Raw genomic sequence first — 24,172 nt, forward strand, 5'->3', positions numbered from 1 at the left:
AGTGACACCACGTTAGCCAACCTCCAGTCTTCCAGCACCTCGCCTATGACTATCAATGAGACAAATATATCCTTTGATCCTCTTGCCAATCAAGAACTTAGTCAACTTGGTCAACCTCTGTTTTAAATATACTCAATGAGCTGGCCTCCACAGTCTTCTATGGCAACTGGCCTAATAATCTCTTCCCTAGCTCCCACAGAGTTCTAGGTTACACCTGATCAGGTCCCGGGGATTTATCCACCTTTATGCATTTGAAGGCATCCAACACATCCTCCTTTGTAATATGGACATTTTTCAAGACGTCGTTATTTATTTCCGAACATTCTCTGTCTTCCACTTCCTTCTCCACAAAACCAACTGATGCAAAATACTTGTTTAGTATCTCCCACAGTGCTACACATTTTTGGATTGTGGGAGTAAATCACAGCAGCTAGAAGAAACCCACGCTGACAGAGGGCGAATGTGTAATCTCCACGAGGACAGTTACCAAAGGGTGGAATTGAACCCAGTTCCCTGGCACCAGTACTTAACCACTGTGTCACTCATGCTTTATAAATTACCATTACTGAATTCCTCATGCCCAGCCAACCAATATACTTCATGTTATCACTGACCAGAAACTTAATAGAATAACCTAAAGTCAAAGGCTAGGTATTCTGTGGAAAGTAAATCCAGCTGTTGACTTTTAAATGGTAGAAGACTTTAGCAAAGGTGAAGTCCACAGTGTGGTGAAATCATTTATATTTGCCTGGGTGAGGGCAGCTATCACATGTTTCGAGGAGCTTGACAACAACCAGGCAAATGTAACCCTTGATTGTATCACCTACAAAATGTACTGCAGCAACTCAGTCAAGTTTTCTCGACAGTTCTTACAAGCATGTAGTCTCCACCAGCCAGAAGAACAGGGGCATGGGAACACAGCCACCTGCGAGAGTTGGATGTGGTGATGAGGCAAGGATCAAGCTGTAATGACATGACCCAAAAGGAAGAAACAATTAGAACTGAAATGAGAAGGAATTTCTTCAGCCAGCGGGTTCTCAGTCTGTGGAACTCAATGCTGCAGAAGCCTGTGGAAGCCATGTCAATGAGCGAATTTAAGACAGATAGTTTCTTGATTAGTAAGGGATCAAAGGTTGTGAGGAAAAGGTATGCGAATGGGTTGAGAAACCTATCAGCCATAATTGCATGGTGGTGCAGACTTAATGGGCCAAATGGCCTAATTCTGCTCCTATACCTTATAGTCTTATGGTCAAATTGGGCATGGGTGAGCAGGTTATTGCTAAGCAGATGCTGCTTGATAGCACTTTTGATGACACCTTCCATCACTTTAGAAATGAACAAGACTATTGGGTTGCTAAGTGGCTGGGTTGGATTTATTCTCCTTTTGTACACAGGACATATCTGGGCAATTTTCCACATTGTTGCAGAAATAAGTAACTGCACTGGAATATCTTGCTGAGCAGCGTAGCAAGTCTTCAGCACTATTGTTGTCAGGCTCCATTGTCTTTGCAGTATCCATTGACTCAGTTTCTTGATATCACATGGATTGAATGAAATTGGATTAAGACTGGCATCTGTGATGCTGGAGGCCTCTGGACAAGGCCAAAGATGTGACATCTACTCGACACTTCTGGCTGAAGATTATTTATATCCTTCAACCTTGTCTTTTGCACTAATGTGCTGGTCTCTCCAATCATTGCAGATGGCCTTTCAACACCCCCTTCGGAAGAACAAGTGGTCAATTGATACAGACCAATGTCAAAAAGTGTAGCGCTGGACAAGCACAACATGTTAGGCAGCCTCCAAGGAATAGTCAATGTTTTGGGCAAAAGTCCTTCATTAGGAATGTGGGGGTCCCAAGAGGGCTGAGAGATAAACAGGGAAGGAGTGGGTCTCCAACATTTGCAGTCCTCACTTTCTCCTGATACAGAGCAACGTCAACACCGCAGGAATGGATTTTATAAGGTTTAATTGACAAACATTAGAGTGGGCTCATCCTATTTTCAGCCTTTTTTAAATTGCGACAATCACGTTTACTCTCAATTTGTTTTCCCAGTGATAGTGGAATTGAGACCTATCCCCAGTAAAACCCATCGTCGATTGATCCAAGACTTTAGAATCAGGGCAGCGGCTCCCGTCGAGTATTCTACGTGATGACGCCAGTTCGGGCGAGACGTCATTTGGGGTCGTGCGCAGGCGCAGTGCCGCTCGGAAGGTGAGGGGTTGGTAGCCGTGATATTGCTGGAAAAGGCTTAAAAAGGCAAGTTGGGGCTATCCAGCGTTTCTGTCTGCTCGGTGTTTTAGTCCTGTTCGTCGAGCGCTGGAGACCGTAACGCAGTTATGGGAGTGCCCGGTGATTTTATTTTTGTTATTACTGAGAGGCCGCACCCGCAGCAGATTCCCTCCGCAGAGCCGGGGCCGTACTTGTTCTGGGAGAGTGGGTGCCGCCTATGTTACCCCCCCCCCCCCCCCCCCACGGAACAGCACAGGCGGGCTTCGGATGTCTTTGAGGCCCTGAAGCTATGAAATCTGTTTAACCCCCTTGTCACTTCCCTGATTGTTGATTTTGTTTTTGTATGAGTGCGACGGGGAGGAGTTGGGGCAATCTCTTTTATCGTCCCCTCCCATGCAAATGATGCCCTTATTTAGCAACGACTTATTTTTGGGAACCCGAATGGTAAACCTAGCTGTAGAGTCACGGAAGTTCTCCTGGATTTTTATACGTACTCTTTAAAACTCCAGTGCTGCCTTACTCGAGGTGCATGCCCGCAGACAAAAGGACTTATTTTTAAAAGTAATTTTTTTTTAGGGGGAAACCTACCTGGGCTATATAGTCCTAACCTATGAGTTGGAACAACAATTGCTCTGCCCAAGTTTTCTGTCCTCTTCCGCCTGCCACTCGGCACTTGAAGCGGAAACATAAAACATGGGAGTAGAAATTCTACCCGTCGAGTCTGCTCCGCCATTCAATCATGGCTGATAGGTTTTTCAACCCCATTTCCCACCTTCTTCCTGTAACCTTTGGTCCTCTTGCCAATTAAGAACTTACCTGTCTCTGTTTTCTATATATTCAGTGATCTGGTCTTCATGGCCTTCTATGGCAATGAATTCCACAGATTCACCATTCTAGCTAAAGAAGTTCCTCCTCCTCCTCCAGTCTAAAAGGACTTCTCTAAGGCTGTGCACTCAGGTCTTCGTCTCTCCTGCCAAAGGAAACATCTTCCCAATGTCCATTCTGTCCAAGCTGTTCAGTGATCCCCCCCCCCCCATCCTTCTAAACTCCAAGGAAAGGCTTTTGCCTGAAATGTTGATTATTTTTTCCTGCTCCTCGGATGCTGCCTGGCCTGCTGTGCTTTTCCAGCACCACTCTCATCTTGACTCTAATCTCCGGCATCTGCAGTACCCACTTTTGCCTCGTCACAGTCCTCAAACATTCCCCATATCTTAAGCCTTTAATTCCTGGGATCATTCTCATGAACCTCCTCTGGACCTGCTTTAGAGCCAGTACATCTTTCCTTTAGTATGGGTCCCAAAAATGCTGATGATACATGTACAATGCTTAAATGAATACTGTTGAAAATGTATACACTGCATTAATAAAGCAGATAATTCTAATGTATGATGTTTATCTTGTGCTTTAGTTAAACTCATCTAGTTTTTTCATCAACCAGTCTCATACCTACCAGATTGTATCGATCCTTTTCACTAGAAAATTATCCTTTAGTAGGTTTTTTTTTCTGTTTCAATAGTACGACCTGATAACAAATTTGAGTTTTATTGTGAGTTGTAACCAACTTCCCTGTTCGTTCCACAATGTGATTTTTTTTTTATTGTGCTTACTAATATCTAGCCATTTGCCACTGTGAATAATTTGGGTCAAATTTTGCCAATTTTGTAAACTTGATGGAAGTTACAAGGTGTTTTTCAAAGTTTTAAAAGATCCAATTTCTCTAACCTTTCCTCAACTTGAAATTCCTGATGCATGGACCTGCATTTGTTCTTTGCCAAAGACATTAATTGGCACTGATATTATTCCTAACTAATGCTATTTAATGCCTTGACCAATACCATTCTTAAAACAAAAAGTTCTGCTCTACAATAGTAATGTTTTTCCTTTTCTTGTATTTGATCCTCTGGTATCTGAAAGAAATTACCAATTGTAGCCAGTTTTGTTTCATTGCAAGTTGAATAGAAGCTGCAAGGCTGAATTGTGCAGATCCTGGCAGAATAGGATATGATCCCATAAGGATGGGCTGGATTTCACGCCAAGTTAATCAATCTGTTATGCCACTATCCTAAACTTCTAATGCCCTGAGAATTAGAAATAAAATGAGTAGAATTTGCAATCATCATAACTTGTATTCTTTCGTTTAACTTTTACTATCCTGTACTTTTTTCACCAGTGACAAGTAGGGAAATCTCTTGGTGCAAGTGAAGATTAAGCTCTAATATAAGTTGCATTTTAGATGGGAAGCTATGATAAAATATAAGCAATAGTGTATTTCTCATCCTCACCTTCTAGTCCACCAGCCTGTACATTCAACGTGTTATTTTTGACCATTTTGGCCATCTCTTAGCTCGATTCTGTCAGCAAGCATATCTTGCTCTTCATTACCGTTATAGCAGTCTGAAGACATTATTACTTCTGTGGCACCCTAACCCACTCCTCAATCATATCCAAACCCTTTTTCTCATCACACTTTCCTACGCAAGCACAGGTGAAGCAAACCTCCCCTTTATCTCCCCTCTTCAAATTCCTTAAACAGCCCAATCAAAATAATGACTGACTGGTACTACTTTCAATTTGATATTTTGTACTGGTTCATAATACAGCTTCCAGTGCTTTGAGAAGACCAAACCCGATTGGATGATGGTTTTTCAGAATATCTTTATTATGTCGATCTGAATTTCACACATTGTGGCCTGAATCAGGTCTCAAATCCCAATATTACTGTTTGGTATAAAGAGGAAGTTTGTGTTTTTGTAGCTCCATTGCTAATATCTACAGTATTGTTAATTGGCTACTCCTCATTGAATGACTGAGGAAATTTATCTGAAAACACAGATCAGTGTTGTCAGACAGCACGCATGGAGGGAGAGCAAGCTAACATTTCGAATCTAGATTCTCTTCAGAGTTGAAGTGAGGTATGGAGGGGGCAGTGTTTATGCTATAGTTTTGAGGGGAGGTTTTGGGGATAGTGAGTATAGGGTGTTGGTGGAGAAAAGATGTTGATAGTTCAGATTACGTAATCGGAATGTGAGAATGACAGAACAATGGTGCATCTCTTGCCAAAGTTAAAAATCTCACACCAGGTTATAGTCCAACAGGTTTAATTGGAAGCACTTGCTTTCGGAACGCCGCTCCTTCATCAGATGGTTGTGGAGGACACAATTGTAAGGCACAGAATTTATAGCAAAAGTTTACAGTGTGATGTAACTGAAATTATACATTGAAAAATACCTTGTCTGTTGAGTATTTCATCTGTCTGAATACCATGATAGTTTCACTTCTTTCATGTGTAAATCTCAAAACTTTTTTTTAAAAGTTGCATTCTCAGGTTAACTGTAACAATTGGTGTTAGTGAGACAATATGTTGAAGGTGTTAGCCCCGTGTTCTCTCTCTGTGCCATGATGTTTAGATTGATTCTAATCTAAAAAGTGAGATCGGAGTTTTACATGAATTCATGCAGTTTTTGAGCAAAGTACAATGTAACTCTGCAAGTACAAATTCACCCCACAAACATATATGTATATGTGTGCACGTGGATCTTTGCATGTGTGTGTGTGTGTCTGTCTGTCTGGGTTGAGGGGTTGAGTGTGTGAGAGAGTGTATATATGTGCGCATGTCCGTGTAGAGTGTCTTAAGTCTGTGAGGGGTTGCATGTGAGTGTCGAAGTATGTGCGTGTGTTTCTGGGGTGGGGGGGTTGTGTGTCTGTGTGAGTGTAGAGTGCTCGAAGTCTCTGAGAGGATGCGTGTGGGAGTGTGTGTCTATAAGGGTGTACGTGAGTGTGTGTGTGTGTGGTGCAGTGGTGGACGTTGCAGGCAAGGATGCCCTGAGGAATTGGGGAAACCGAGCAAAGGTTATGGCAACGGATGAATAGGCACTGCACAGCAATCAACAGACAAGAGTGTACCCGCCCAGTTGGGGAACACTTCAGCGGTCCAGGACATTCGACCTCGGACCTTCGGGTGACCATTCTCCAAGATGGACTTCAGGATAGGCAGCAGCGAAAAGTGGCCGAGCAGAGGCTGATAGCTAAGTTCCATACCCATAGGAAGGGTCCCAATCGGGACCTTGAGTTCATGTCACACTACAGGTGACCACCATTGCACCACACACACGGATACACGGACATACACACGGATACATGGACACACACAGGCACTCCTATATACGGACACACATATACACAGACATGCACACAGACACTCACATACACCCTTACATAGACACTCCCACACTCTCACATGCATCCTCTCAGAGACTTAGACCACTCTACACTCTCTCTCTCACACACACACACATATACACACACACTCTCACAGACATGCACAACCCCCCACCCCAGACACTCACATGCAACCCCTCACAGACTTAAGACACTCTACAATCACATACACATATACTCTCTCTCACACTCTCAACCCCCCCCCAACCCAGACAGACAAACACACACACACACACAAAGACCCACATGCACACATACACATATACATCTGTGGAGTGAATTTGTACTTGCAGAGTTACATTGTACTTTGCTCAAAAACTATGCATTCATGTAAAACTCAGTTATCTCACTTTTTAGATTAGAATCAATCTAAACATCATGGCACAGACAGAGAACACTGGGTAACACCTTCAACATATTGTCTAGCTAACACCAATTGTTACAGTTAACCTGAGAATGCAACTTTTTAAAAAAAAAGTTATTTACACATGAAAGAAGTGGTATCATGGTATTTGGACAGATGAAAGACTCAACAGACAATCAAGGTATTTTTCAATGTATAACTTCAGTTACATCACACTGTAAACTTTTGCTATAAATTCTGTGCCTTACAATCGTGTCCTCCACAACCACCTGATGAAGGAGCGGCGTTCCAAAAGCAAGTGCTTCCAATTAAACCTGTTGGACTATAACCTGGTGTTGTGCGATTTTTAACTTTGTACACCCCAGTCCAACACCGGCATCTCCAAATCATATCTCTTGCCAGACTTGAAAGGATAGACAGTCCCACTGGGATTGGGGTGGGATCTATTTGCTACTGGTATAGGCCTGAATTGTTTTCCTGTTAGCTCAGTCCTGGTATATCCATTCCTGATCTGCAATGTCACAAACATAGTAACATCTTCCAACCCACCCCATGTGAAATCGCCTCACTAACTGGTTTCACATAGCCCGTTCAATGGTCAAATAGATATTTACAAAATAACCTCTTTAGAGATGTTATTACATATTTCTGGAGTAGGTGGAGCTTGGATCCAGGCCCACGGTTCAGAGCTGGGAACACTACCACAGCCCCAACCAATTATTTTTTAAAATGATTACGGTATCTTTCCAATCAAGCTGTTTAGAGATGTTATTATACTTTACTGGAGCAGATGGTACTTGAACCTGGGTGGGGACCTATCGCCACAGCACACCCTAATCCTACTGCATTTCATATTCTAAGGTGCTCTCATATCCAAGGCCTGAGTCTGCTTAGTTTCTAAGATCAGACAAGATCTGGCGATTTCAGACTAGTATGGCTGTAGGCTATCCAGAAGAATAAATCCAATAATTGGATTATTGATCAAAATATGCAAATTTGGCAAAATTGCACAAGACTTCAATTGATGAAATAAATAGGAGTTTCAACATGTACTGTTCGTAAACATCTTGAAGATCTTTAGGATTTTTCTGACTTGCTGAGCAATTCCACTATAAATTTCCTTTCCACATAAATATGAGCATTGAAGACTGAGGGGTGACCTTGTAGAGGTTTATAAAAGCATAAGGGGCATGGATAGGGTAAATAGACAAAGTCTTTTCCCTGGGGTGGAAGAGTCTAAAACCAGAGGGCATAGGTTTAGGGTGAGACGGGAAAGATTTAAAAGGGACCTAAGGGGCAAGTTTGTCACGCAGAGGATGGTCCACATATGGAATGAGCTGCCAGAGGAAGTGGTGGAGGCTGGTACATTTACAACGTTTAAAAGGCATTTGGATAGATATATGAATAGGAAGGTTTAGATGGATATGAACCAAATGCTGGCAAGTGGAACTAGATTTATTTAGGATATCTAGTCGGCATGAACAAATTGGACCATAGAGTCATTTTCCATTTTTTACATCTATATGGCTCTAGTTTGTTTCAATGGACACCAACACAAATAAGTAAACGGTTATTTTTATATCATAAAATCTGTCCAGGAATAACTTACTTGAGGTATAGATATTTTCATCATCTTGATTGACCTTTCCACAAGATTTAAGCCTCTGGACTTATGAGTTGAGTTACTCAAAAGTTAATTGCCAGTGCTTGCTTTTGTTCGATTTTGTAGTCTTTAGACAACACACAAGAACTCTTAAAGCGCTATGGTAGTGTCCCTATTTCTTAGCCATGAGGCCTGGATTTGGCCAACCGATCCATATGTACATTACAATATCTCTGAATAGGTTGGTTCGGAAAATATCTTTAAGTAACATATATCTGCACTTCAGCAAAAGAATAATATTGTGTAGATTAAGGAGGAAATACCACCCTTGTGTTGCATAAGATTTTGGGGTCAGAGAAATTAAGAATTTTGAAGAGGATTTGTTTTGCTGGGATAAGTTACGGAGTCAGAAATAGCAAAGACATTTTGGTAATGTATAGATGAGAATTAATTTAAAATTTAACACACTGGAGAACAGAGAGCATCTGGGTGCACAGGGTTGATGGACAAGCAGGGTAACTTGTGCAAAAGAATGTGGGAAACTGTTTTAATGAGCTGAAATTTACAAAGATGGAGACTAGCCAGGTCAGTATGTGAACAAGAGGCTGATGTGTGGCTGATGGCACTTGTGCTGGAGAAAATAGGTCAACTAAGGACTTTAATACATTGTTGAAGATGCACCAACTAGATTCAAGTTGAAAAAGTGTCAAAGGAAGTGAATAGAATTTATAGTGAAAGACAGAAATGTTAGCTTCAATCATTCCAATAGTTTGCAGAATGTTGGACAATCATCTGTTAATGTGGAGGTATTGCTGAATGCATCAAAATTTTATTAAAGCAGACTCAAAGACTGCAGATAATTTTGCTGACAAGTTACTTCTGTTTGAGGTTTATGAGAGAGTCAAGAATTAATCTCTAAGGAGTACCTGAAGTCAGTGTAAGGATGTGACTACAAAAGCCATTGGTTGAAATGCTATTCCAACTATTGAAAAGGTCAAAAATAGTCCAACATAGTGAAGGCAGTTCTACTGAGCTTGCAACAGAGAAACATTAGACATGAAGGTGAAATCACAACAGTCTTACCAGACCATAGAGCTGTTGTCTCATTAGATTTGGACAACTGGTGATGGTTTAATCTGAGGGTCACCATGTCTCAAGCAAGGGGAGAGGTTGAGAAGGAGAATTCTTCATAGTAACTTCAGCTGGTGAAGGAATTGAAACCACACTGTTGGTATCATTCTGCATTGCAAACTAGCCATTCAGCCAACTGAGCTAAGGACAGTAGTGTGAAAAGTTGCAGTTTGGTAGTGGGGGATAGTGCACCATCTTAAAGAACATTGGTCATGACTTTTATTGGACCAATTTGATGCTTTGAGAGTGATAGAAATCTGCTTCAAAAATTAAAATAGGATTGTTCTGTTTAGAGAATCCAAATTTTGATAATGATTCCAGATTGGGGGGAAAAGGACTTTCTTTTAGAATCTTTGTTATTTTAAAGTGTCAAAAGGACCTGTTTATTTTGCCACATGGCTTTCTGCCTTCTACTGTGTTGCCCTGGCAAATATCTTTTTTTATTCTCAACATTTTTACATTAATTTTTACATTTATATTTTAACATTTTTGGTTAATTGAAAAGTGTTTGAATAAATCTTTTGTGTTCTGCTGGATTGTTCAAGGCATTGTATTGGATTTTAAGCTGTAGACTTGGATAATCTCTGGATGGTTCTTGACCCCGGTAATGAAACGATTTCTCTTGGTTAGAAGGAACTTATTTAATATAGCTTCAGGAAAATATTAGCAGGTCGAAAAAAAAATCAGAGGTCATAAGCTGTGCTGCCAACCCATGGGCTCAGCTGCAATAGGTTAGTACATAACTGGTTTTGGTCCACAGATTATGTGCAAAATTGTCTCAAGTTCATCTCTGCTAACTACTAGCATTTTCAGTTTGAATTGTTACTGTTGTTAGAAGCAATTTAAAAACCTAGTCTGATTGGGTCTCAAACTGCAATACCTCATTGAGACACAATATTCATGTTTATTTCATGAGCTCATATACTGCTCAGCATCATACATAGGTATATATTAGATTCCCTGAAGTGTGGAAACAGGCCATTTGGTCCACAAGCCCACACTGACCCTCTGAAGAGTCGGTGTTTGGTCCAACGAGCCCACCCAGACCCATTTCCCAACATTTACTCCTGACTAATGCACCTAACACTATGGGCAGTTTAGCATGTCCAATTCACCTGGCCTCCACATCTTTGTACTGTGGGAGGAAACCAGAGCACCCAGAGGAAACCCACGCAGACACTGGGAGAATACAAACTCCACACAGATAGTTGCCTGAGGCTGGAATTGAACCCAGGTCCCTGGTGCTGTGAGGCAGCAGTACTGACCACTGAGCAATTATGCCACCCAAATATATTGATAGCCACTTTCCTATCAATAAAAGATAGTCACCAAGAAATCTAAGACGGAATTGAGAAGAAACAGTGTAATAATGTCAAATTTACTACCATGGTCAAGGGTTGAAGTAAAAGATAAATCTGCATTTAAAAGAAGCAGAGCAAGCATGTGAGAGAGAAGGAAGGGCCCTTGTAGTGCTGTGGTAGTATTTCTTACTCTGCTCCAGCAGTATGGTGAAACTTATATAAACAGCATGATTTTAAAAATATCTGAGGAAAAGTGGAAAGAGTGTTAGATTGTTGTCCTGAGGTGTGGAAAAATGGATAGAGGATCAAGTGGAGCATAAAAGCTTGTCTGCAGCCCCTTGCTTCATCAAGCAATAAAGGCCATTTTAAACACTCTGAAGATCTCCATCTAATGAATCTAATGGCTCGTTTCTGTGACAAATGTCTTAAGTAATTATATCTAATCCTTTGCACTGGATTCTAGCCTTAATACCTCTACAAACTTTCTAAGAATGGGGGAAAGCAATATTTTTGTCCTCAGCATTTTGTAAGAAATATACGCAAAATCAAGGAAACTTGGTATACATATAGGGCACAGCCCAAGGAAGATTTGACTCGTTTTTGGTGAAGATTGAGATCCTGATTTTTAAAAAAAATAACTCATTAACATTGGGAGAAAGCAACAATTGACACTTTATAGAATGTTGATCATTTTAGAATGTTTTGGATTGTCTCAGCCACTTTGATGCAAATTTGTTAGAGATGTCAAAATGTGAAGACAGCTTTCAGAGCAGCTTGTTGGATGTAGATTGTTGTGAAGCCTCTGTGATGAAAGCTCTCAGTTCTTTTAGATTTTCATTACAGAGCATTAACCATGCAGGAAAAAATCTCAAGGAATAGCTATGTCAATATAATAACAGAGCATGGCAGAGGTATACACTCGACTGAATGTCCTCATCAATTGTTTAAAAGTGTCATCCAATAAATAACTTGGAAATAAAATGGAAATAGGTATTGTTGATAAATTACTAAGTCATATTTTAAATGAAGAATTGATTCTAATATATATTGTGCTATTGTGGTTTCTCCTGGTAGGTGTCATCAAATAAAATGACATTGCAGTGGGTTGCTGTTGCATCTTTCTTGTATGCAGAAATAGGTTTCATTTTGTTCCTATGTCTACCGTTCATCTCCCCTCGAAGGTAGGTTTGCCGAACAAGATTGATTTATGATGTTATAGTTCAGAATTATCGGAATTCACACAAGTACATGGTGTTGACATTATTAGACCTGTGGGATATAAATATATTACAAAATAGAGACCAAAAAGTTTTTAAAAACACTTCTAATTAAGAGCTGAAAGAATGAATCAACAAGAATTCACATGTTATGTCTTCTACTGTGACAAACAGACTACAAGCACTATTGACTAAATTCTTTATGGAGGCAAGTTAACGTCTAAACTGCAGAACAGAGCATTCCACTTCTACAGTTATCATAACTGGAAAGAACCCATTTCAGAAATATGCAATTCACATTCTTTAAGTGGACATTCACTTCTTCCAGAGTAAGAGTAAAGTGATTCTTCTCTCCTGAGGTTTGCTTCAATCCTTTTCTTAATCAGGCAAATTATAACCACTGAACTTACCTTCTCAATGAGAGTTTTCTGGGAGATTATCTCTCCAGCACAAGCTAAATAAATCTTCCAGCCTCTGTTTAACTCCTTATGAATTTGGTCTTTTTAATCCAAATGCAAGCTCCCAAATGCATTCCTTTGCAGTGAACCATTGAGAATTTCCAGCTCTAGTTGCTCTCTACCTCCAAGGTTCTGGCAGACAGCCTCTGTTTGAGAGTTCTGGGGATTTATTAGAAACCTTTCTCCATTCAAAGCCTATCCCAATGGTACCATGAATCACATGGATTTTGTATCCAGAAAGAAATACTGCTAAACTATTCTTGAAATCTCAACTGTCTTGAAAGTAAATAGAGAGCAAAAAACATTGTTGTTTACAACCTCTCATTCTCAACCTTGCTTGGACGTTGGAGGCTACTATTTTAACCAGTGTAAAACACAAATGATGCTGCCATTATATTCATATGTGAGCATTGTACATCATCATCCCTGCAAACAATCTGGGTCTTCATGTAACTTTAATTGCCCCTCTCCAGACCTGTTGGCAGACAGACTTGATATGGTCGTGTGGTTCCCTTCATTTCACCCTAAATTAGAGACAGTCCAAAAACATAAGAATCCTTTAATCTCATAATTGTCACAGTTTTCAGCTATGAATTTAGTTTCCAGCAAACTCATCAAATTAGTTTTATTTTTCTTTTATTACTGCCTTTCCATGTAAAATCTGCCCTCCAAAGATAGTTGTCTAGTACAGACATGTTATCTACTGTCATGGTGTCTTGATTAGCCAGTACCTCTGATGATATCAGACTGATCAGTAAGCCAGGTACAGATGATGAAATATTAGCTCTTAAATAGTAACCCCTTACTAACCTCACAATCTTGACACTTCTTGATGAGTAGAAAATTTCTTACGAAATTTTGGGTGGACTAAAACCATTGTCTTTAACAACAGCCAAATGTGCCATTCTGTAGCCATCAGTTTTATCCCTCTATCTTGCAACAGGTTAAACCAGGCTGTTTGCAACCTTGTTGCTGTATTTGCTGTATGTAACAGCTTCATCATCAAGAATTTGATCTTCGTAATGTTACCCCACCTGCCCCTACTTTAGCTCACCTACTGGTGAACTGTCATTAATGATTTTGTTATCTCTCAATTTGATTAGATTACTTACAGTGTGGGAACAGGCCCTTCGGCCCAACAAGTCCACACCGACCTACCGAAGCACACCCACCCAGACCCGTTCCCCTACGTTTACCCCTGCACCTAACACAACAGGCAATTTAGCATGGCCAATTCAACTAACCTGCACATTTTTGGACCTTGGGAGGAAACCGGAGCACCCGGAGAAAACCCACACAGACACGGGGAGAATGTGCAAACTCCACAGTCAGTCGCCTGAGGTGGGAGTTGAACCCGGGTCTCTGCCGCTGTGAGGCAGCAGTGCTAACCAAAAGGTTGGCTCAAGGGATGACTTTCAATAGATCGCAGCAAGGTAGCTGCTCTGCTACTTACGAAACCCTGAGCCAGATTGCTCATAATGCTCTTCTGGCTGGCATCCCATCTTCTACCCCATGTAGCCTTAATCTGATCCAAAATTCTGCTGCCCATGTCCTAACTTTCATTTAGTCAATTCACTCATCACCTCTGTGATCCCTGATCTGTGTTATTTTAAGATCCAGCAAAGCCTTGATTTAACATTTTTATATACATTTTAAATTCCGCCTTAGTTATAACTTCCTCCAGCCTCTAAACCATTGAGATTTATCCATGCTTCCAATTACTTTCGGACTTTTTATGCAACCACTGTTGACACCTATGCCTTTAGCTGTCTTTGCACTAAGGTTTTGTTGTGATTTCAAGATTAAACCTCATTGTTCTTGACCTTTACACTCCTTTAGAACCTACCTTTTTGACCAAATTGTTGACGACCTATCCTGAGATCTCTTTACGTGATTCAGTGTCAAATCTGTTAAAATAATCAAAATATACTTGAATAGCCATTTTTAAAAATCCTATTGAAAAACTCATTAATCGTGTAAAAATAAACAAGCTGACTGGCCAACTGTATAAACAAACCCTACTACGCAGAATTTATTAAGGGCATTCGAACAAATTTACATATCCTGACCAATTACGTAAACTCATTCTTCTGAACGGTATCTTTCAGAAACTTTGAAATAGCCACATGATTGAACTGTTTTTCGAGGAAAAAGTATAAACAGAGGGGACGTTTTACACAGTAGCTCCAATTTCAAACTAGACAAATCTTTGAATATTATACAATAGTGTAATATTTTATCCAGTTTTATCCTAATGCATCTGATGACTTCCATTTTGACAATGCAATTTTTATGCTGTTTACAGGAAATCCCTGATTCAGGTTCTGACCACTAGCGCAGTAGATCAGGCAGCATTTCTGATGATTTTCCTGCTCCTCGGATACTGCCTGGCCTGCTGTGTTTTTCCAACACCACTCTAATCTTGACTCTAATCTCCAGCATCTGCAGTACCCAGTTTCGACACTATTTTTAAAGCCCACTTAATGCCCTTGAGCCACGCTTTAGACTGGGCAAGTCTGACCCCAGTCTACAAATTATGAAAATAATGTAAAGGTCCTTGAGAAGGTGCAAAAATAATTTGCAAAGATGATGACATAATTGAATAACCTGCAATAAATAATAAAGAAAATGACTCTCTTCTCCAGAAAAGGTGAGTTTGAAGAGTAACCCAGTGAAGGTCGTTTAAAATTGTGAAGTAGTTTGATAGAATCAACCTAGTAATTCTCTTTTTGAGGAATCCAGAACTAGTAGTTAAAAATATGAGATTGTCATTAATAAATCTTATATGTAATTCAGTGGACTCTTTTCCCAGCAAGTGGTTAAAATTGGAACTTGCTAGTGCGCAGACTGATTGGTATGAATGACATAGGTGACTTTAAGGTAAAGCCAAGTCAACACATGAAGGAAAAAGGAACAGTGAATGTCCTGATATGGTGGAAGGTGGTTCATTTAGATTAAATGACTTCTTTCAGTCCTGTGAATTCCAATGAACAATCAAAGACCTTTTTAATAATGTCTCCTCATTCTTTTGGTTATGATCTTAAATTTAAATTGTGATTTGTATTTGTGTTTCAGATGGTTAAAAGTTTTCAATTTCCGTTTATGGGAGAAAATTGCTACCTACTGGAATAGAGCATTTCTCACTATAATTGTAGTGTTGGTTGTCTTGTTTTTTGGTAAGTAGACATGCACGTTTTCTCAGGATATTTTGAAAGCAGTTATAAGGTGTGCTGAAGCAAAATATTTTAGATTTTCCCTTTAAGATCTGGCTGATACTACCTGTCTTATAGAGTTTTGGAACTACATATATTTATTTTCCTATTAATTTTCATGTATTTTGAGGTTGCTTTTGCTAGCAGATCGATTTTTGTTTTCTAATTCAAGATTTAGCCACCATTGAGCTAGCAACGCTAAAAGCAAATCTCTAACCAAAAATATTCAAACAAAGAAAACTAGCAAATAAGAAATATATGTGCAAGAAGGATTTACTTGCCTCAGTCAGGTGTTCCATCTGCAATTAAGTGACCTTACACATCAAGGATCTGAGTACTTGGCTTTCAAAATCCATTACCACAAGGGTATTATAGGGAGATTGGTGGAGTAAATGAATGCTCAACACCTTCGTACTCCAGTAAATAAGGAGGAATACAGAAGTGAGTATGGATGTGATGTTTTTATTTATTCATTTAGGACAGAAATGAGAAATGTCTTCATTTAGAGAGTTATGGACCTTTGTAATGTTTCGTACAATCAAGGAAACTGTGGATGCTCAGTTATTAAGTATATTACTGGAAATAGCAGTGTTATCAGTAATCCAGGGGCAAAGGATAATGCTCAGGGGGATGTGGATTTAAATCTCATTATTGTAGCTGGTGGAATTTAAATTCATTTGATTAATAAATATGAAATTGAAAGTAATTATGACCATAAAGGTCGTTAGGTTTAGCAAAGGAGATCTGCCAACCATGCCTGGTGTGATGCCAGAACATTGTTGAAATGCCTTCTGAATTAGTCTCTCAAGCCAGACAACTCAATGCTACTTTCTCCCCACCCCCACCCTCCTCTAGCTTATCTCTCCACGCTTCAGGCTCACTGCCTTTATTCCTGATGAAGGGCTTTTGTCCGAAACGTCTATTTCACTGCTCCTTGGATGCTGCCTGAACTGCTGTGCTCTTCCAGCACCACTAATCCAGAATCTGGTTTCCAGCATCTGCAGACATTGTTTTTACCTCTCTAATTCAGTAAACTACCCCCAATTCCATGCACTTTAATTTTACATGCAAATTTCTTATGTGGGACCTTATCGAAAGCCTGCTGAAAGTCGAATTAAACCACATTCACTGACTCAGCCATATCAACTCCACCAGTTAAATCCTCAAAAAAAATCCACTAGATTTGTCAAGCATAATTTCCCTCATAAATCCATGCTGACTCTGTCCAATCCTGTCACTTTTCTAAGTGCTCTGCTATTAAATCTTTTATAATGGACTTTAGCATTTTTCCTATTTCCATCGTCACAATTAACCCAAAAGCAGTGTTTTCCTTATGCTTGGCGTAGTAGTGCCAGTGCTTAGTAAACTATAAAGTTGAATGCTCAACTTGAAAGGTTGCAGAAAAGATTTGCAAGGATGTTATTTGGTTTGGAGGATTTAAGTTATAGGGAGAGGCTGAATAGTCTGGGGCTATTTTCCTTGGAATGTCTGAGGTTGAGGGGTGATCTTTCAGAGGTTTATAATATCATGTGGAGCATGGATAGTGTGAAAGGCCAAGGTCTTTTTCCCAGGGTAGCAGAGTCCAAAAAAATAAAGGGCAAAAGTTTAAGGTGGGAGAGGAAAGACATAAAAGAGACCTATGGCAATTTTTTATGCAGAGGATGGTGCATGTTTGGAATGAACTGCCAGAGAACTGGTGGAGGCTGTTACAATTACAGCAATTAAAAGGTATCTGGATTGGTACATGAAAAGGAAGGTTTAAAGTGGATGATCTTGTACTTCCCTATACTGAGCTTCTCCAACCACCATTGTGCTTGCTATCAGGTTAGCTAGTCTGGTGAGTAGTGTAAGTGGGAACAGTGTTCTGTTGGAACTGTCTGCTTTTCATTACTTACTATGCCCTATGACTTGGTGTTGTCAGGAAACTTCAACAAATCATTCTCTATTCCTTCAATTAAAAAGCTGACACATTAGGACCTAGGTCCCTGTGAGACATATACTGCCAAATAAAGTGCATATCACTATACTTTATCACCTCACTACTAACCAATTTCCTACTGATGTGAAAAGATAGTGTTTAAATGTGTGGAACATTAGGTAATGGCTTCTGAAGATCCACACAAATAATATAACCACTCCCTTTTCTACCAATTTTGGGAACAGAAAGGAGCAGTATTGTCCGCTTAAAACTATATTCCAAGACAAATCCTTTCAATATAAATAGTTACTTGGCAGTATAGAATCTGAATATTGCTCATAGCTGCATATATTGACATGCAAGGATTTGTCTTCTGCAGGAGAAAAGAACGTGCAAAATGAAAACCTTTGTACACACTTCCACCTTAGAAAGAGTAGGTCAGAACCTAGAAAATTTTGGAAAATTAGAACCAATGTATTTATTAATTCAGCAACCTCTTCTTTTAAAATCCTATAAAGAAGTCCATTCAGACCTGGGGGCTTGACCACTCAGTTCTAATAATTTTCTCAGTACTCTTTTCCTGATTAATGTAATTAAGTTCCTTTCATCTCCCAATTCAGAATTATTTCTGCGATGTTGTATGTATCTTCTACAGTGAAGACAGATGCAAAACACCTAATCTATTAATTGGCATTTCCTTTTTTTTTCATCATCAAGTTTCCAGACTCTCTCTCTCAAAAACCAGTCACTTTTTCTAATCTTTCCCTTTTAAATACTGCAAAACTTTTTCCCTTTAATTTTGTACTTCTCTACCTTGGGAAAATGACCTTGGCTGTTCACCTTGTTCATGCTCCTCATGATATTATAAACCTCTGAAAGGTCACCACTCAACCGGAGACATTCCATGTAAAATAGCCCCAGTTTATTCATCCTTTCCCCCTAACTCAGATCCTCCAACCCCAATAACATCCTTGCAAATCTTTTCTGCACCCTTTCAAATTGACCACTGAACTTTATAATAATAATTTTATATTTCCAGATCTGATTTTTTTTTACATATTTGGACATCATTAATATTTTTGGTTGGGGTCAGAATGGGTCTAGCACCTCAAGCATCAGACCTACATAAACTTGCTGGACTTAAATTAGTATATTTTAATGTTTTCTGTTCTGCTGATAGTATTCAATGTCAAGGTTTCTGTGAAAGCTGACCTCTCATGCACTTTGGACAAGTTGCTATTTCCTTTTCAGCTCATGCTACTTCAGATCAATATCATGATTCTCAGAATGTTTGACATTGCTGTTGTCCAACTCCTGCAGTCATCTGTGAGATATGTTTTGCAATTGATTGAATTATATAATGTTATTGGCTTTCATATCTCTTCCTGTTTATACTGAGTTGCTTTCCATTCCAGTTTGCTACATAAAATATTTATGGTGGCTTTAAATCATCTTTGTAAATGTCAGGGCTTAACCAGCATCACTGATTTTACTGACTACTGCAGTAATGGTAGTTTTGGTGCATTTAAGGATATCTCAGTTGCTAATTTATCCTGCAATTAAGTACACAGAATAAAGCAAGACAGAGTGATAGTGTCTCTACTGCCTCTGGGCCAGAATGTCTCAGTACACGTCCCATGTGTCACAGATGTGTATGTCCTAACAGGTTGACTAAAAATTACTTCAAAAGGTTGCAGGAGTTGCATCCACATGGATTCTCTGTGGCAATGCCTCTACCGATAAAATTCCACTGGCAACCAATCAATACTCTCTTCTCATGCATTATAGATGTTGGTTTTCCCCTTGCATTGTTATGTTTGTAAATTGTCCTGATGAGTACAAGACAAAAAACTTTCAGCAAGACTCAACTTTTGTCTTTATTCTTATGGATGACGTTCTCTGTCTGTACAACATATTGAAATGTTTAATTAACTTTGTGAGCAATGCTTGTTGGTAATTTTGTAATCCTATTCTATATTACAATTTTTAGACATTCTAATTTCTACATTATTGGTACCTTTTCAGCTTTTTTAAAGAGCTAAATTCTCATCATCTCAATTTTTCTGCAATAGTAAAGAAATTTCATTTCAATTATTTTTATTAATATTATATTATTGTTTGCAATTCAGAACAAATACAAGATGGTACAGAAAACCTGCACATTTCTGATCAATTATCTCTTGGCATAGTTGCAAGTTGTTCTTGAGTGATATGATGAATTTGAGTTGTCCCCTTTATACCTGGAATTCATGAAAATTGCTAAATTTGCTAAACTTGGTTCAAGCAATGTTTAGTGCTGGAAATGTGTTGCTGGAAAAGCACAGCAGGTCAGGCAGCATCCAAGGAGCAGGAGAATCGATGTTTCGGGCATGTGCCTTTCTTCAGGAATGTGCCGCTACCTACATTCCCTGCCCTCCAGCAACAGACCTCCCTTCGGATCCTCCGCTCCATGCTTGCAGCCACGCGCCGCTACCTACATTCCCTGCGAAGCCTCAAGCAACGTTTATGCAACGTCAGCTTATTCATCATTTTTTTGTGTTTTAACTTGTGTTGTGTTATTAGTATAGACTTTACCCTGTATTACATGCAATGATTACATTGAATGCTTAAATTTTGAGGTAACTTTGCTGATTTTATACAAATATTTTGATTCACAATCATGGCAGTAATAGAAGTAAAAAAAGGAAAAACTGATGGATAAGTCCTGGGGCACTGTATTTGCCCTCTCCGCACCACACCAATTTAAAAAGTTAGTTGTGAGTCCACTGATCATAAAGCTGACTGTGCCCAAAGTGTGGTGGTTTTCTAAGGCCGAAATGGGGAGGAAGTCCCACCTTAGAGGCTACCAGTTGATCTGTTTAGCCAGCAACACCAAGGTTCAGGCATTGGGATGGGGGGTCATGGTGGTTAAAGATAGGATATGGCCTTGGATGTAGGGTACTTCTGATAATCAGAAGGGCTCCCAAAGGGGTCCCTTCCTTTCCCTTGCCTAGTGTCAGATTGAGTAAAAGCTGCCCGACTCAGTGTGGGCCATGCCGAGTTGTGGGTGGTTAGGGCTAAAGGACTAACAAAGCATTTGAACCGTTCATTGATCATTTAAGGACTCAATAGGCCTAAAGGTGGGCAAGCTGTCTGAAACAGTGCATTTTATACAAGGTATGTGGAATCAAGTCAGGCAGGTAGATTGGAGATACAGATCATCTATTATTTAATCAAATGAAAAAACAGACTGAAGGGACCGAATGGCTCACTTTTATTACTACAGAGGAAAACATTGGTGCTGGGTCCTGGTTATCTGATAGTTTTCACATAATACTATTTGGCCATAAATTTGGCATGCTTATGTTTTTCAAATGACCCTAATCAGGAATTTTAGTTAAGACTGATAAACTGTATTTGAACTTTAAATTATTTAATGCCACAAGATGGTTAAACTGATATTAATTTTATGTTTCATTTCCCCCTATGCATGCCAACATTTTTTGTCTCCCCATTCAAGGAGTTGGTTTCTAGTGTGAGTCCACCTGCCTCAGCAAGGGGCCATTATTCATTTGTGTCTTTTCACAGTGACCTAAAGTGTGCAATAGTACATCATTATGTACTTGTCTGCCATTCAAATACACCATTACCCTGGCTGTAGCATATTTAATTAGAAATCCTTCCTTTAGCAGAATAGACACACTTACTCCACTACCATCAGTGGGAACCCAGTGGCAGGATGTTACTGCTCGGTTCTAAGAAAGAACTTCAGCAAAGCCCATACCTTTACTGGTTCCTGACTCATAAATGGTTCTACCATTCTGGCGGTGATTAGACTGATAAGCTGCTGCTGTCTTGCATAGTTTATACTATTGGATTAGTTATCTACAGGATAAGCTATCGTTGCTGAATTTTACTCCAGACGATGATCTATGCTGTATATTAATCTACTAGTTCATATGCTCAGGATAGAGCAGAAGCTACTTATTGGGTCCTAACAATATTTTGGCTTAGTAATGAAAACATGCTAGCTGTCCTTCAAGTAAAAGTGTTCACAAAGCTACAATATTGACAAATTGGCACATTGTTTAGTTGTGCTGTATTCACAAGAAGCAGGACAAGTTCTGTCCATTCAGTTTCAACCCTGTCATCAGAAAATGATGGAAATTGCCATTAACAAGTAAATGCTGCTTAATAGCATTTTTATTTGTTCATGGGACATGGGCACTGCTGGCAAGGCCTGTATTTATTGCCATCCCCAATTGACCTTGAGAAGATGATGAACTGCCTTCTTCTTTAGAATGGTACAGGACACAGGTTTGGAAAATGCTGGTAAATGGACAAGTTGGGATGGGTAATTAATGCTGTATTAAAATAGGGATTTCATACTCACATCATGTGAATGAATAATCTTTAAAAAAAAGTAATGTTTTTCCACTTTGGACATGTCAAATTTGAATTGAGGGCACCCTCTAACTTTACCAACAAAATGCCTTTCCTCAAACTCAATTATCTCAATCTCCTACCTTGCCCTGTGTTCAATTGCTCCCAGACTCAGGAAAATAAAATTTTAAAGATTTCTACTCCTGATTGTCATCTGATGGCCCTTTCTGAAAGTATAGATACGTGGATATTGAGTGGAAACAGTATGGGCTTTCCATTTTAGAAGCTTGATCTTGCTCAATATCTGTGCATGATAAAACATTTTAAAGAATATTTATCTTTGCTCTTAATTAATGCTCCAAGTTTCAGGAACATGACAATGAAGCAATTACCTGTGTATATCTAAGCAGTATGTAGATTATTCCTCTTTTAATTTGAGTGCATTAATTGTGCATCAGTTGGTGTGGTCTTCATTTTGAATCAAAAATTTGATACTGGAGTCACTGTTTAGGTCAAAATACTGACTTGTTTATTCTTGGACTTCATTCACACGCATTCTGAAAGTAGCATCTTGTTCTGGCACATTCTTTGTTGTTATGACAACATCGATATTTAAGATTATACATTTTTTCTTTTGTTTGTTTTTGATAATGTTTCAACATAAGATTCATGCTGATTTCATGGGGTAACAAAAATTCCAAACTGCCCTTAATAATTGCTATTATCTTGGGTCAGTTTGCTCTCTGCATTGCTCTGTCCACCTGCCAGGAGTATTTATTTGATGAAGTGTGCTTATGTTGCTAAAGTTGGAAACTACTTTAATATATATATTCAAAGTAATATTTTTAATATTATAAGTTAAACCAAATTAGTTTTGTAATAGAATATGCCAACATCACATTTAAAAAAAAATACACATTGCAAAATATAATTTGAATTATCTTGTGCATATTTGACTTTGGCAGATAAGTTCCATCCCCAAAACACAGTCATTCTTGTTTTTCCTTGCCCAATCTAGTGACTACTTGAATGACTTTTTTTTAAACCAAGGTCAAAGCAAAGGAAAAATATTATTCATTTTTGGTTGGTCACAATTTGAGAAAACATTCCGTGGAGACCGGAGCCACTAATGAGCAATTTATTGATAAAAGCAGTTTATATTAAGTTTGGCAGATCAGAAGAGACCTGGATCTAAATTTTGATCTTTTGTTTAACTCTCTGCCCCAGTGAGGACACTATATTTTAATTCTGCACACATGGGTGACGAATGTGAAGTTCTGCCAGGATCTCCTCCTCCGGATTGTCATTCTAATGATCCCAGCTAGAAAGTAGCTGGATTGTGGATTGATTAGATTAGATTAATTACAGTGTGGAAATTATTGAGTGAAGACAGAATTGGGCTTAGTGATGATGCCGCTAAGTTGAATAACCTGCAGACTCACTTTCCAAGTTTGCACCTAAGGAATGGACACTTCATCAAGGAATCAGTAGAATGAAGAAAAAAAGTTGGGCATGTAAAACTTAATGTCCATTGAATAATAAATAAAATTGGACTGTACAATTTTCTTACGTTTACAAGATTTCCAAAAGTGCAATCTTTAACTGCTTTTTAAAAAATGTTTGTTCCAAAGAATTACTGATAAAGACGCAACATTGCTGCCTCAAAAAAGCAACTGTTAAACAGCTATTACTTAAATGTTTAAATAATTTTCGGTAGCTGCTGTTGGTAATTACGAAACAGTTCTGTGTGATCCCCAAGGGATCAGTACAAGGACCACTGAGTTTCTTGTATATAAATTACATGGGCTTGAGAATAAGGAATGCAAAGTCAAAGTTTGCAGATGATATGTAACTTGACAGCATAGAGATAGTGAGGAAGGTAACAGCAGACTTCAGGAGGACCTAGGCTGACCTATGAAATGGCAAACACATGACAGGTTCCATTTAATGCAGTTAATTGAGAAGTGATGTTTTGGGAGGTACAACTTGGAAAGATTAGACAATGTAAATGCAGGAAGGACATTCCTGATCACCAGGAAGCCGAGAAGTAAGGGTCACAGTTTAAGGGTACAGGGTAGGCCATTTCGAACCGAGATGAGGAACGGTGAGCCTATGAACTTCTCTGCCACAGAAAGCAATTGAGTCCAAACCATTG

At 39.2% G+C, this 24,172-nt stretch overlaps 2 protein-coding genes across 2 annotated transcripts in view; one reads left to right on the forward strand and one right to left on the reverse strand.

The window, feature by feature from the left end:
- The window catches only part of cog5 (component of oligomeric golgi complex 5), a 229,610-nt gene that overhangs the window by 147,148 nt on the left and 58,290 nt on the right, over nt 1-24,172 (reverse strand). The window lies entirely within an intron of this gene.
- bcap29 (B cell receptor associated protein 29) overlaps nt 2,163-24,172 on the forward strand; it is a 54,808-nt gene continuing 32,798 nt past the window's right edge. The window contains exons 1-3 of the mRNA XM_072562528.1: nt 2,163-2,260; nt 11,925-12,031; nt 15,601-15,701. Of these exons, the coding sequence (XP_072418629.1) occupies nt 11,940-12,031; nt 15,601-15,701 (193 nt within the window). The 5' untranslated portion in view covers nt 2,163-2,260; nt 11,925-11,939. The remainder of the gene's footprint in view (nt 2,261-11,924; nt 12,032-15,600; nt 15,702-24,172) is intronic.

Source organism: Chiloscyllium punctatum, chromosome 44, assembly GCF_047496795.1.
Source record: "Chiloscyllium punctatum isolate Juve2018m chromosome 44, sChiPun1.3, whole genome shotgun sequence".
In the NCBI taxonomy this organism is placed as follows: Eukaryota; Metazoa; Chordata; class Chondrichthyes; order Orectolobiformes; family Hemiscylliidae; genus Chiloscyllium; species Chiloscyllium punctatum.